Source organism: Nymphaea colorata, chromosome 10 (assembly GCF_008831285.2).
Source record: "Nymphaea colorata isolate Beijing-Zhang1983 chromosome 10, ASM883128v2, whole genome shotgun sequence".
In the NCBI taxonomy this organism is placed as follows: domain Eukaryota; kingdom Viridiplantae; phylum Streptophyta; class Magnoliopsida; order Nymphaeales; family Nymphaeaceae; genus Nymphaea; species Nymphaea colorata.
In genome coordinates this window covers 24,463,248-24,478,209 of record NC_045147.1, presented here as the reverse complement: position 1 = coordinate 24,478,209, position 14,962 = coordinate 24,463,248, and the positions used below count along the sequence as shown (strand labels likewise).

The 14,962-nt window shown below is 39.5% G+C and overlaps 1 protein-coding gene across 5 annotated transcripts in view; it reads left to right on the top strand.

Annotated features, from left to right (window-relative positions):
- The first annotated feature begins 719 nt into the window (after positions 1-719).
- Positions 720-14,962, top strand: part of LOC116262542 (DExH-box ATP-dependent RNA helicase DExH8) — a 28,072-nt gene continuing 13,829 nt past the window's right edge. For 3 of the 5 annotated variants that reach the window (XM_031641996.2, XM_031641997.2, XM_031641995.2), the window contains exons 1-5: positions 720-1,009; positions 7,960-8,137; positions 12,065-12,241; positions 12,724-12,871; positions 14,504-14,821. In XM_031641996.2, coding sequence (XP_031497856.1) covers positions 892-1,009; positions 7,960-8,137; positions 12,065-12,241; positions 12,724-12,871; positions 14,504-14,821 — 939 coding nt within the window. In that variant the 5' untranslated portion in view covers positions 720-891. Of the gene's footprint in view, positions 1,345-6,481; positions 6,576-7,959; positions 8,138-12,064; positions 12,242-12,723; positions 12,872-14,503; positions 14,822-14,962 lie in introns of those variants that run through there. The other 2 variants (XM_050080179.1, XM_031641999.2) reach the window with 2 other exon arrangements.

The window sequence follows — 14,962 nt, the reverse complement described above, 5'->3', positions numbered from 1 at the left end:
TCATGTTGCCTAAACTAAAAAGGAAAAAAGGCGGTGATTGGTAAGTGAGCGAACTGTATAAAATATAATAGTGACAGTGTGCAGTTGGATGTAGAAAAATGTGTCCTTTCATGGTGAAAAAGTATACTTGGAGGTGCCTCAAGGAATACAGAAGGAAAATGGTTATGTGCGCCAAGTACATGTTGATAAAATGTTGTATTTCCTCCCATGAAAATATAACCAATGAAAAGTATTCTCTCCTTCTCTACGTGGATGTTGGCTCTCAAGCCGAAGCACGTGCTTCTTATCTTCTTCCTCTGAATGTGACATCGGTGTCCTCGGCTCGAGTAGCTCAAAGCTAAGCCTTTTCACTGCCTAACACCGAACTGGCCGAGTTTCGCTGTCAAGAAACTTGGAAAGCAGTGACTGACGCGAGCCCAGCCCAGCCGTCGGACGGCGGCCGAACCAAGGGTGGTGGCGGGTCTGAGACTTCAGTTTAAAACCCGATTTGATTTTGATTGCCCCGATCCGAACATACGTCCTTTCTCTCTACAGTAACCGTTACAAGCCGCGTACGCAGAGAAAATACACCGCCAAGCCGGAAAAGGATTACGTGATGGTCCAAACCACCCAAAGAATTTACAAGGTCAGTATTCGTAAAATTTGGGTAAACATTTACGCAGTAAATAACCTTTTAGTCATTTGAATGAATCCCAGAGGCTGTGAAGCCCGGCTCCCGCCTTTTTCAAGAGTTGCTTCTCCAGCAAGCTAGCTATCCGTAAGTCCAAACCCCGCGCATGTGGGGAAGGCGGGGTCCTGGGGCACGGCGGAAGCAAGGGGAAAGACAGAGACTCTCCAATCTCTTCACTTACGTCCTCCCTCCTGGAAAGGAACGAGAGAGAGAGCGGAGGCATGGCTTCGTCGTCGGCGAACTCTCGTCCTTCTCTTCCCATAATGAAGATGAAAAGCCTGATCGTCGACAAGATCCAGATGAATCGCGTCACGCTTATCGTCGGGGACACTGGTTGTGGTATTAATATTGTTGCCTTGAAACCCACCCTTTTTCCGTCATTTTCTTGCACATTTTCTCCGTTTCTTTATGATATTGGACAGCGGAGCTTCGTTCCATCTTTCTACTATTTTACCTAATCTCGTCCACACCCTTACTATCGGACGAAAGGAAGAAGCCGAGGCCTCAGGTTGCTTTTTCATGTTAGTTATCACCATGATGCGTCTGAGTTGGTTCGATCGGATTCGTGTGTTGAGAAAACTAGAGAAGAACGGAGAAGGCTGGAGAGAACTTCATTTTCTATTGATCCCTTTGAACGTATATATAGTACAAGAAAGGCATCGTTACAATCTTTGGTAAGTTATCATCACCCGATTTTAGGAACAAAGATCATGTTCATCCATATCTTTCCATGTGTATCCCTATTCTCTCGAGGCGATCATGTGCATCTTAATCCACTGAGAATGTTGCGTAACAGCTCTTGCTTAGGGCTGTGATGCTTTATCCTTGACACTCCCCCTCAAACTGAGGCATAAAGATTCTTTACGCCCAGTGTGGATAACAAATGTTTGAATGCTTCTTTGCCTAACGCCTTGGTAAAGATGTCAGCTAGCTGCTCTTTGCTTCTGACATAGCATGTTCTGATTTCACCTTGACTGATTTTTTCTCGTACTAAATGACAATCAATGTCAATATGTTTGGTGCGTTCATGAAATACTAGATTGGCTGCAATATGTATTGCGGCTTGATTATCGCAATACAAATTTACTGGTTGTGAGTGTTGGACACCTAAGTCGGATAATAAATATTTTAACCATGTTACCTCACAAACAGCATTTGCCATTGCTCGGTATTCTGCCTCAGCAGAAGAGCGAGACACAGTGGACTGTTTCTTTGTTTTCCATGATATGAGAGATGCTCCAAGGAGAACACAATAGCCAGTGACGGATCTTCGTGTTTCATGACAGGCTGCCCAATCTGAGTCACAAAATACACTAACTTGAAAATTATTTTCTTTGCCCAATAAAATGCCTTGTCCTGGATTCATTTTAATAAATCTGACAAGTCTCAAGGCAGCTTGAAAATGTGATTCCTTTGGTGCATGCATGAAACGACTTAGAGCATGAACGACAAACTGAATATCTGGTCTCGTGATACTCAAATAAATAAGACGTCCAACCAGTCTTCTATATTTCATCGGATCCTTCATTTCTTTACTTTGAGTAGTATCCAGATCATGTTTCTGCTCCATGGGAATTTCCGCTGGCTTTGCGCCTAACAATCCGACCTCATTTATAATGTTGAGTGCATAATTTTGTTGTGAAATGTATATTCCTTCGGATGACCGGGCAATTTCCAGCCCCAAAAAATACTTAAGATTGCCAAGATCTTTCATGCGAAACTTTTGGCACAAGAAAGACTTAAATTTTTCAACAAAATCCTCCATATTATCGGCAATGATCAAGTTGTCCACATATACTAAAACAGCCAAAAAGGCATCTCCTTGTTTAAGAGTAAATAGCGTGTGATCTGCTTTGGATTGTATAAACCCAAATTCCTTAAGCGCCATAGATAACTTGTGAAACCAATTTCTTGGAGACTGCTTAAGGCCGTAGAGAGATTTGTGAAGCTTACACACTAAGTTCTCCCCCTTACGGCCGTATCCTTGTGGTACCTGCATATACACTTCCTCAAGCAAATCTCCATGTAGGAAGGCATTATTTACATCCATTTGATATAATAACCAACCTTTTGCAGCAGCGATGGAAAGGAGGGTTCGAACTGTTACCATTTTGGCGACTGGCGCAAATGTTTCATTGTAATCTAATCCCTCTTTCTGTGAAAATCCTTTTGCTACCAGACGAGCCTTGTATCGTTCGATGGATCCATCCGACCGAAATTTTACTTTGTATACCCATTTACAAGCGATGGGTTGGATGCCTGCTGGTAGAGTAGTCAAAGTCCACGTTTTATTGTCCCGTAATGCACTTATTTCTAAGTCCATGGCATCTCGCCACTCTTTAAGTTTACTGGCCTCTTCATAGGATTCTGGTTCAGAAATTGAGGCTATAGAGGCTAAAAAAATGGAGTGTTGAGAAGAGAAACGATGTAAAGAAGTAAACTTGGAGAGAGGATACTTTGTACCTGTTACAGGATTTGCCATCGAGTCGCCGTTGATCAAAGATGTCGAAATTAGAGAACAATAAAAATCTTTCATCCAAGTGGGTGACCTTTTTTGACGAGAGGATCTTCTAAGGTGTTCATTTGGCTCAGATCCCAAGGCTTGGTTTGATTGCAGGGTTTCTCTATTGATGAGTTGTATGTCATGCAAAAGTATATCATGAGGTGGAACATGTGTCTCACTACTTGTAGACATGCTCGGGTCTTCACTAACATCAGCCGTAGGTGACACTTCATCGAATGGGCCAACCATACTTTCCTGGGTTATTGGCATAGGCAAAACAATCGATCTTTCTTCCTCCATGACTTGTTGGAATGGAAAAATATTTTCATAGAAAACAACGTCCCGATTAGTAAAAACTCTCTTATTTTCTAAATCATAGACCTTATATGCTTTTTGTCCCTCAGGATAACCAATAAAGATGCATTTATGCGCTCTAGTGTCGAATTTGCCTTTGTTGTGATTGTTGTTGGTAACATAGCAAAGAGAGCCAAAGACACGTAGATGTTCAAAGGACGGTTTTTTTTTAAATAATTTTTCAAATGGAGCTATGCCTCCCAATGTAGGTGTAGGAATACGATTAATAAGATAGGTGGCCGTTAAAACACATTCGCCCCAAAACTGAATTGGTAAATTTGCTTCAAAACGGAGAGCCCTTGCTACTTCAAGAAGATGACGATGTTTGCGTTCTACCACTCCATTTTGCTGTGGTGTAGCGACACAACTATGTTGGTGAATGGTACCTTGTTGATTGAGGAAGAATTGCATTTCATGAGAAAAAAACTCGGTACCATTATCAGTTCTCACATTTTTAATGATGACACCAAATTGATTTTTTATCAACGCAAAAAAAATTTTCACAAGATATAATGTTTCATGTTTGTGTCTCATTAAAAAAATCCATGTAACACGAGTAAAATCATCCACAACACTCAAGAAATAATGTGCTCCGGTAAGAGTTGACTGTGAATAGGGACCCCAAATGTCACAATGAATTAATTCAAAAGGCTCCTTAGTAGAAATATCACTTAAATCAAATTTCAAACGTGTTTGCTTTGCTCGATGACAAGCATCGCAACAAATATCTTTATTTAAGTAGCAATTCAACCCTAAATAAGAACTAACTAACCGAAGTCGAGAAGTTGAAAGATGACCAAATCGCCTATGCCATAGGTCTGGAGATGAAGTTACGACAAAACATTTTGTAGGTGACGCCAATGATTTAAATTCATATAGTCCTCCTCTTTCTTCACCCTGACCAATCGTCGTCCTCGATGCCAGGTCCTGCAAGACACAATGTGTGGGAAAAAAGGTTACTGAGCAGTTTAGTGTCTTGGTTAGTTGACTAACTAATAACAAATTTACTTTGAAAGAGGGAACACACAAAGTATTGTCAAGAGTAAAAGAAGACAAGTGAACGTCACCGGTTTGATGAACAGGGATTATATTGCCATTTGGAAGGTTTATGGGTATATGACAAGTTTTCAGATTTTGGAGGATGGAGTTGTCGGCACAAATATGTCGACTTGCTCCAGAATCTATAATCCAAGGTGTACAGTTGAGATTACATGAAGAGATATTACCTGCGAAGTTGATTGAGGCGGTTTGATCCTTAACGAGTGACAAGAGTTTCTGGTACTCGTCCATAGTGAAAGAAGGCACAATTCCCATGTTACTTTGACTACCATTACCAACACCATCGATAGTATGAAGATTTGTCACTTTTTGTGTTATAGCTGCAACCATGGAAGACTTGAAATTGGGATCATAAAGCCGATGCCCTGGAGGATAGCCATTTAGCTTATAACACTTTTCCTTTATATGTCCTGTACCATGACAGTAGCTGCACATGGGCCTGTTCTGACGTCCTCCATTATTTCGTTTAAACCGAAAGACTTGATCACGGGCTTCCGTCTTTCTATTATAATTGCGAGTGATTGCTAGAGCAGCCTCAGAATGTGGCGACGTGAATCTTGCTTCACGTTGTTTTTCCTCTTGTAGAACTAAAGCATAAACTTTGTTAATGCTAGGCAATGGATCAAGAAGTAAGATTTGACCACGAATTGCTCCATACGAGTCATTTAGCCCCATCAAGAATTGGATTATTCTTTCTCTTTGAATATGGTCTGAGTAAATTCTCATAGCACCACATGAACAAGGCGGTATGGGAGAATAAGAATTAAGTTCATCCCATAACGCCTTAATTTTTTGTGTAGTACATGGTGACTGATAGAGTCTCTTGTTGAAGTCTACATTATAGAACTCTGCAGTTGATATATTCTTGGGGCTAAACTCTGAGTAAACCTACTTTTCAAATCTTCCCATACATCTTGAGCAGAAGTAGCATAAGCAATACTAGCAGCAATTTCTTTGCTAATAGAATTTAAAATCCATGAAAGAATCATATTATTGCATCTAACCCATAAGGCACGATTCCTATCTCCTTCATTTGGCTCTTTAATAGATCCATCTATGAAGCCTAATTTATTTTTGGCAGACAAAGCCATTATCATGGCTCTACTCTAAATGGCATAATTGTCACCGTTAAGTGGTTGAGATACCAACACACTTCCGGGATTATCAGAATGATGTAAATAAAAGGAATCTGTCATCACATGAGAATTTTCTGAGATGTTGATGTCGCCAATATTCCTCTCTTTGTCTGCCATAGTTCCTTCTAGCTTAATGACGGGTCCTGTTCAGCACCCAAACGAATAAGTGGTTGCGGTCGGTTTTTTTTAGCAGCGTCGATGAAAGCGAATCCTGGCCACTACGTCGCACTTATCATAGTCTGCATCTCATCGAACAAGAATGGAGACCCTTCCATCAAATTGAGGAAGCTCGTCTCTCAAGGCAAGCCTGCGAAGATTGAGAACTCCTTCAAGGTGCCCGCCGCAGAGAAGCCTGCGAAACCTGTCGCCCCTTCGAAGAAGCCTGCCGTTGCAGGGAGGGCTTCTGTCAAGATGAAGCTGAAGATGAAAAAAAACAGGTGCTGAAGGATATTGACGAGAAGAAAGCAATTGAGGCCGTGGAGAAGGAAAGCCGACTTAAACGGCTCGATCAGACGCCGATTTTCAAAAAGGGAAAGAAGCGGCGTCGGCGACGACCATCTGCGGTCTAAAATTCCTGTGCCGTACTGGCAGAGCCGCTTGGTTCGCCGGTCCTTCCGTGGTCATCATTCTGTTCTTGTTGAGATAAATTGGGGACATAGCAGAGGAACGAGATATAGTTGCAGCAGGCCAGCCTTCTAGACATGGAAGGAATCGGTTGGACTTTGCTGTCTTCCCTATGCTCTGATACCATGAGAAAACTAGAGAAGAACGGAGAAGGCTGGAGAGAACTTCATTTTCTATTGATCCCTTTGAACGTATATATAGTACAAGAAAGGCATCGTTACAATCTTTGGTAAGTTATCATCACCCGATTTTAGGAACAAAGATCATGTTCATCCATATCTTTCCATGTGTATCCCTATTCTCTCGAGGCGATCATGTGCATCTTAATCCACTGAGAATGTTGCGTAACAGCTCTTGCTTAGGGCTGTGATGCTTTATCCTTGACATGTGCTGCTTCCATCGAACTCTCGTTTTGTGGCGTTATTCTTATCTTCCGTTTCGTCATGCTGTCCTTTAATTCGATCGGATGAAAACAAATGGTTTAGTCTATTCTTCATGCGGTTGCATTGGTACGCCATGCTATTTTCTATTTTCGACAATATCCTGGTGTACTATGAGTTGCCTAGTCCTCATAGATGAACCCGTGCGTACATGCATAATTGGATATGTGAAATATCTTGTTCTTTTCCTCGCATTTTCTCTGATACTTGTCATGCTGTCATTTACTTCGATCGGATGAAAACAAATGGTTTAGTCTATTCTTCATGCAGTTGCATTGGTACGCCATGCTATTTTCTATTCTCGACAATATCCTGGCGTACTATGAGTTGCGTAGTCCTTATACATGAACCCGCACATACATGCATAATTGGATATGTGAAATGTCTTGTTCTTTTCCTCGCATTTTCTCTGATACTTTTGGAGCAAATTATGGGTAACAATCCAGAGTCATTCTCGCTTCGGTTTTTAACTGTCTAAAAGACACAAACGACTGTTTTATTTGTAGAACAAGTAGAGATATTTGGAGAGTCCGCATACTAATGATATGCATACGAGCCGTAGTTGTCTATGTATCTTGTCGACAGTTGCCATCGATGGACCATTGGATGATTTTGGTCTTGACAGACTATTATTCGGTTGTGATTATTCCTGATTGTGAGACTGATTTTCTGATGAGACGTTAAAATCAACTGATCGGCATGTCTATGGAAAAGAAGACTCATGTTGTCGTTTGTTAGTTTTCTTATCGGAGCTAAACACTTCAATTAAGTGGTCAGCTGGAACTTATTCTGCCTCTGTCTATAAAACCTCTTGGTTGCGCCCATGCCATCATAGAAAACAAGCAGCCACCCATATCTTTTGTATTCACACAAAATATCCTCATGGTAGCGCTGATCGACGATCATGCAGCCAGTGCTGGAGCAGTTCCAGTTTGCAGTGGCCAAGGGGCATGAAGGGGTGGTGTGCAAATGAAGACAGAGTGAATGCGCAATCTATCTAATCTTATACCTTCTCTGCTACCGGTGTATATTTTGGTTCTTTGATTTTTAGTGTTGTTGTATTGATCATATGATGTAATTACTAATTAGCACATATAATAAGCTATCTTATTAATTTTTTTACACTTTCATTTTGTTTTTAAGTTTTATGAATATGATGACTTGCTACTGAAGGTAAAAGCTCTCAAGTACCTCAATTTCTTTTGGAGGAGAATTTGGAACCAATACTTTGCACACAGCCTCGAAGATTTGCTGTTGTTGCAATTGCTAAGATGGTTGCAGAAGCTCGTCATACTGCTGTTGGAGATGAAGTGGGTTATCATATTGGTTATTCAAGGGTGGTGGCTACAAGGTACTATAACTTTAGCCAGTGGTTGACTTTCATTGTCATCCTGTTTTTTTCTTTTCTTCTGTTTATATGAATATACTAATAGTTCTTTGCACTGTTATTACTACTATGAGGACCCAATGTTTTTATTGCCTCCAATAATTGTTAAACTGTTGCCCATTGGTGAAATTTATGAGGCTCTGTGGGCCTCAGAAAAATCTTCCTGGAATAAGTCAGAATTTTGTGAGGCACACTTCCAAATATTTCTCTTTATCTTAAGGGAGACTCTAGATGCATCTATTTTGGACTTCTTTTGTACCTAGATTTCCATAATTATGTCTCCTTTAATACTTTCAGAAACATTCCGTTAAGGAGAACTTGAATATTTCTTTTTCTTCTTTTCCTTCTTTCAAACAAGGTGGCAAGTAAAGTATATTTTGTAATTTATTGGCTTTTTCTCTTTGCTATTGAAAGTTTGTGCAAGGTGTACGTTGGCACCAAGCTTTGCTTTTTGGGGCTTTGCATAACTTCATTTTATTAGCCATTAGTTTTAATAAGTGTTAAAAAGCAGATACTTTTTAAGATCATCATCTTGAAGAAAAATAAACACAAAAGTCAATGTGGTCATATATGGCAACTGTGTCACATAGACACTCTTGCAAAGACACCATATCTGTGTCGACACAGCTGGATAGGGGTGTGGGTAGGCCTGAACAAGAGCCGAGTTGAGCTCGAGCTGGGTGGCTCGACACTTGAAATACTCAGCTCGAGCTCGTTAAGCTCCACAAATTGGGCTCAAGCTCGACTTGGTAATGTATTTTTGGTGCTCGACTCAATTTGGTAAGCTCGCTTGTTTGATTTTTAAATAATTAACAAAAACTTTTTGCTGCCTTCAATATCGAGGCATATAAGCATTGAAATATAGTTGGTAAATTGGGGAATCAAACTCAGATTGGCAGACAATTGGGTCAGTGGGTCAGCGAATTGACTTGGCGACTCGGTCGGGTCAGGTTGTAAATTTTTAGTGTATTTTTACTGTAATCTTGTTGTATCTATCATGGAGCAACATGATCTTGGTTATGATTTGTCAGTGGCACTAACCATGAAGGAAGTCGTGAGTCTAAGAACACTTGGTTAGGGTTGTATTTATCAAGAATTTCTCTCTCTCTCTCTCTCTCTCTCTGTGTCTTAGTGTGTGTGTGTGCTAACCTATGTCACATGGCTGCTGGTACGGGGACACAACAATTTTCAAAATTTTTAGATACACGGACACGGTGAATTTTATATTCTAAAAAATGATAAAATAAAAAAAAACATTAAATTAATAGTTCACTCTTACAATCTCATAAGAAAGAAAGTTTCAAACAAAACATTGTTTATTACAAAACATTGTTTATGAGCAAATAAAAAAAAAACCATCCATAGCATTGAAGAAGAGTTAAGGATCAAGATCAACGGATTAACCGTCCAATCTTCAAACAAAAACATCCCCAAATTGGCAAATCCAAAACAAAAAAAACCCCAAATCAAGAACATGAAACCCTAAGTTCTAATTTCGAAAAGAAAAAAAAAACCACTTACCTGTCTGTCGCCGAACACCACCAGACATCGCCGTGGGTTGCCGGACGTCGTCGCGGTCTCCCGCCATTGTTGCCAAACTCTCTGCTGCAGCAATCGTCAATGGTGAAGGTTAAAGGTCGAGCGTGGTGCGTAAAAGGAAAGTTGAGGGTTGTAAAGAAATCGGGTTAGAAAATTGGTTCAGATCGGGTCTAACGCAGACCTGATCCAAGCCGTATCCTGCCGTGTCCGCGTGTTGGCATATCGAAGCGGGTACACGTGCTATTTTGCCGTGTCCGTGTGTCGTAGGTACCAACCAGCTGATTTTCCATTGGTCTCTGGATGTTTAGAGATTGATGGAGAGAATATTCTTGCAAATGGTTGGGCTAGTATTCCTCTTACATCTTTGATAAGTTAAGAACTTAAGAATCAAGATGAATTTTTACACCTTAAAATAGTTAGACCAAACTTGGGCAATTTTGATCCGAGCCACCAACCCAATGAGTTAGTTGATTATTGGCAGAGTCTCCCGAGTTTTGGTGCTAACTTGCATGGGTCCTGACTTGTGGCCCAGTGAGAGAACAATCTCGAGTTGAATCGGGCGATTCCCGAGCCAACTTGTCGAGTTTGCCAACAATGCATTGGAATAATGATTGAGAGAGAAAAAGAAAGAAAAGGGTCTAATCTCACATTCATCACACATAGGTAGACAAGACCAAATGATGAAGAGAGAGAAAGGGTAATTAATGTGTGTGTGAGAGGGGGATAGTAATTAATGTAGCCATTGTCGTACCTTAAATGTCAGAGAAAGAAAGAAAGAAAGTGAGAGAGAGAGAAATTAATTGCCTCCTCTCTTTTCTTACATCCTCCACAAGCAAAAAGATTTAAACAGACCTGTGGGCACATGAGTTGAGTCGAACTTTATCGAGTCGAATTCAGTGAACTCGAGCCCGATTTTGGTTAAACAATGAGTTTTCTTTTTCAAAAAAACTCAAAGTCGTTCATTTGCAAAAGGAGTTGGCTCAAACTTGAGCTTAAGGATGAGCTTTACTGAGTTGAGTCTGAGCTACTTGACTCAATGTTCAGGCATAGGTGTGGGAACAAGACACAAAAAGCTTATTTGTTGCATTTTTGGATATATTTTGGTACTTTTTTGTTTAGTAATTTGTATTTTATGAATATAAACAATAAACATGTGTGTTGCTTAAAATGCTATTGTTGCTCTATCTTTCTTTATATATGTATACTCATTGGGAAGTTGAAATCAGCTGGCTGCTAGATGTTGCTGAATGGCCAAAACTTTTAAAACCGTCATTCAATGTGAATCTCTACAACCACAAGGGCATTACCGATCGTTTATGGTATAGTGACTGTTGATGGTGATCTTGACCATCTGACAAGATTTGGTGGTCGGCTGATTTCAATTCTCCTATATATATATATATATATATATATATATATATATATATATATATATATATATATATATATTACACACACACACGCACACACATGGCCATATCTTTGTACCCGATCTTTTTGAAATGCTTCGTACTGGTGTCTGCATCTGACCCATATCCACACCTGTTCTTGCACCCATGTGAAATAGATGCAACCTATCTGGAAGGCAACCTAAGGCTTTGCTAGAACAGTTATTTCATAGTCATTCTGATCCTTCTGTTTATGAGTAGTATTTTTTTTAATGCAGACATTATGGTCTTCAGGCTGCTTGTACAATGATTTTGAAATGACCTTGCTGGTGATGCAAAGCAGCATGGCTTTGTTAGTATCTTTGTTAATAAATCATTGCTAACTGGTTGAGGATTGACACCAGCAAAAGTAGTGACCCACTAGTGGCCGTAGGAAAAGTAGTACCTAACATTTTGATTTTTTAATTTTTTAAAAATCTCCTAGATTTTCTCCGAAAAGCAACTTTGCCGAAAAATACCCGAGAAAAACCTTGCCAATAAAAACCCGTGGATGATATTTGTGGCGATGGTTAGAAGACAACAGGAAGGAGAGAGAGAAAGAGAGAGAGGTTTTTTTTTAACCCAATGAAGAGAAAAGGGAGCGGGGATGGATTTTTTTTTTTAAAATATAATGTTTTAAAAGCATACCGCTATCTGACTTTTTCGAAAAATACCCCATCTGGGCCCACACTTATGTGACTTGGATGGTGTGGTGCTTCTAGAGGGACTCCTCATTGAACGTTTGAGAAGACAGCCTTCTCTGTTCTTCTTTGCCTCTTATTTTTTTTCTTCCGTTACAGTTTTTTCTTGGTGTACAAGTGCTTCACTTAGCATTATTTTTTATTGCATTCTCAAGCATTATCTATTAGACTATTACAGGGTTTATTTGTCGTCTATTTGTTTCATTTTTTAGACATGTTGGCAGGTCTAAAATTGTCTTCAAAACATCTGGCGTCTTGTTGGAAGAAATGAGGGATAGAGGATTATCTGCCCTTACAAAGTACAACATTGTTATTCTTGATGAAGTGCATGAAAGATCTGTGGAATCTGATATGGTTCTTGTGTGTGTGAAACAATTCTTATTGAGAAACAGAACCTTGAGGTGCGCAGTCTGACTAAATGGTTTATTCTTTCTCTCTCCTTCACTTTCTTGTGCAACTGAAGAAAAAAACATGGTTTCTCTTAATGTGGACTTGGCAAGCTAAGTCATTGGAGAAAAGACATGGTTGCATGTAACACAGAGCTGGGCAAGCTACGTTGCACTTACTCTCCACTTTGACTTCTGCTGCATGCCCCTTGTATATAGAAGTCACTTTTTTCTGATTGGCTGTTGCATTATTATGATATAGCTGGACGAGTTACCGAGTTTTTTATTGGTTCTTGTTTCTTTTAAGTTAACAAGACAAACCAGCCTTGACGGACTGCCGTTTTTCTAATATTTCATCTTGGTCAGTTAAACAACATTCAGAGGCAGCATTCATTGTTGTCATATCCTCAAGTATTAGTTTGTTCCTTTATGAATATACTGCTGAGCCAGGAAGCACAATCTTACTGCTGACTCGTTGATTCTCTTTCATGATCTAGAGTTGTATTGATGTCTGCTACGGCTGATATAAATAGATACAGAGACTATTTCAAAGATCTCGGAAGGAACGAAAAAGTGGAAGTTATTGCAATACCAAATCATCCACAGCAATTAATCTTTCAGAGGCAGGTCTTATACCTTGAACAGGTGATCAATATGTTTCTTCGCTTGATTATAGCTTCTAGGTTTGAACTTCCTATCGCTTTGTCTTCTTCTATAAGTTTTGTTGATGCAAATGAGATTTGCTTCCCTATCATTACAAACTGTATTTTAAGTAAAATAGAAGACAAGAAGTGTTAATTGAAAAAAATACTAGATGAGAAATGAGGTTGACAAACTACATTTTCCTGAAATTTCGTGCTAGGTTGCGCTTTTGGGCAATAATTTGTTACTCAGTGCTTGAAAAATTGTTAAGTAGATAAAGGTTGTGCACTTTGATTTGCATAAGGTGTGTCTCCTGCGTATTTAAGTGTTGCAGGGCTCGCACGCTTTTTATCCTCTGGAAAATTCTTCACATCACTATGCTACTTTCCATGCTTCTGTCATGTCAGTTAAAAAAAATATGGTGTCGTGAATCCACCTAATGATACAGAGCTTCCGTATCTTGTTTTCATCACTAGATAAAGCGTAGTCTGTTTGTATTTATTCCCTACTTGGTAACTTATGTGAGTTATGTCACATGGTTGTCTTAATTGACATGCTTATCTCCCTATGAATGGTCAAATCATATCCCTTTAATACTGAATCGTTCCTGAAAAATCTATGGCAAAGTTAGAATCAGGTGTGGAAAGACGTATTTTTGGTTTGCCTAATTTTTTTCTGATCTGAAGATACTTCAGGTTTGATGATGGTAACTTTGCCAAATTTGGCATGTCATGTAGCTTCTCTATCTCCCCTTCCCTGAAATACTGCTGCAATAGCGGGCATCTGAAACAGTTGGATGGGGATTCAGCTAGAGCGGATTGCACCAACCCAAGCTGTCATTGTTTTGGCTTTGGAATCATTTGTCTGACTAGGCTTGACATGCACCCCCAAAACTAATAACTTGACATGCTAGTAGACAGGCACAATAATCAAACCTAAGCTGCCATCATGATGACGTTGGAATCACTGGTCTGGGTAGGCTTGATATGCACCTCTAAGCCTAGCCAATAGCCATCTTGTCATGGTAGCATAATTCGTCTGCTTTATGAGATTTTACCAAGCTGCTTTTGATAAGAAGTCGGTGTGCGAGTCAGGCATGGTTTTCCAGCAAAATTATGACAATTTTCCAAAATCTTCTTTACTTGTGATGCATTGACAACGCCTTTTCTTTTCATATTCGTTTCATGCACTTTGTGTCCATTATTTGTTCTTTCTTTGTGGTGTTAGGAAATTTCATAAAAAAGTGTTATTTGCTATAGTGGTTTACAAGTTATCTGCATCATAAGACTGATGCATTGACAACGTGTCCTCTTCTCATATTCCTTTGTGCACTTTGTGTGCATTACTTGTTCTTTCTTTCTGTTGTTAGGAACTTCTACAAAGAAAGTGTTGTGCTATAGAGGTTTACATGTTATCTCCATCATAAGATGGACTCGTCATTTTTATTTGACAATTTATTGCCAAGCATGGAAGAGAACTATTTTGTCTTTTAATTTTTCTGTTTTTGCTATTGTCCTATTTCTTCATAAAGATGCATTTTTGTTCTTAGTTGAGCATCTGGTGGAAATGCTTTGTTGATTAGCAATATGAATTAAGCCTTCATTTTTGTTTAATCCAGCACTCTTGTCAGTCCAGGTTATTGAACTAATTGGCAAACATGCCAAATCTTTGTCTGGAATGGAGGATTCAGCAATGACTTTCTTTTCTGATGATGCTGAAATCAAAGAGCGAATGCATGAACTCATTTCTGACTTGGTGGTCCACGTTCATAAAAGTGAGCCTGATATCAAGAAAAGCATTTTAGTCTTTCTCCCAACATACAGGGCATTGGAACTGCAATGGTTGCAGTTAAGGTCCTTAGAACAGTTCTCTTTTGAAATTCACATTTTACATAGCAGCATTGATACAGAACAGTCACTTAAGGCCATGCAAGTCTCGATGTCACATCGCAAGGTGACTTCTTTATCTGCTACTTTTTTTTCGTAAGTGCCTCGATATCTCTGTGTCATAATTGATTTGGTTGGTCATTTGCTGATATCAGTTTTAACATACTTCACACATGCTTCATGGCGTTATTATTGCGGCATAATTAAG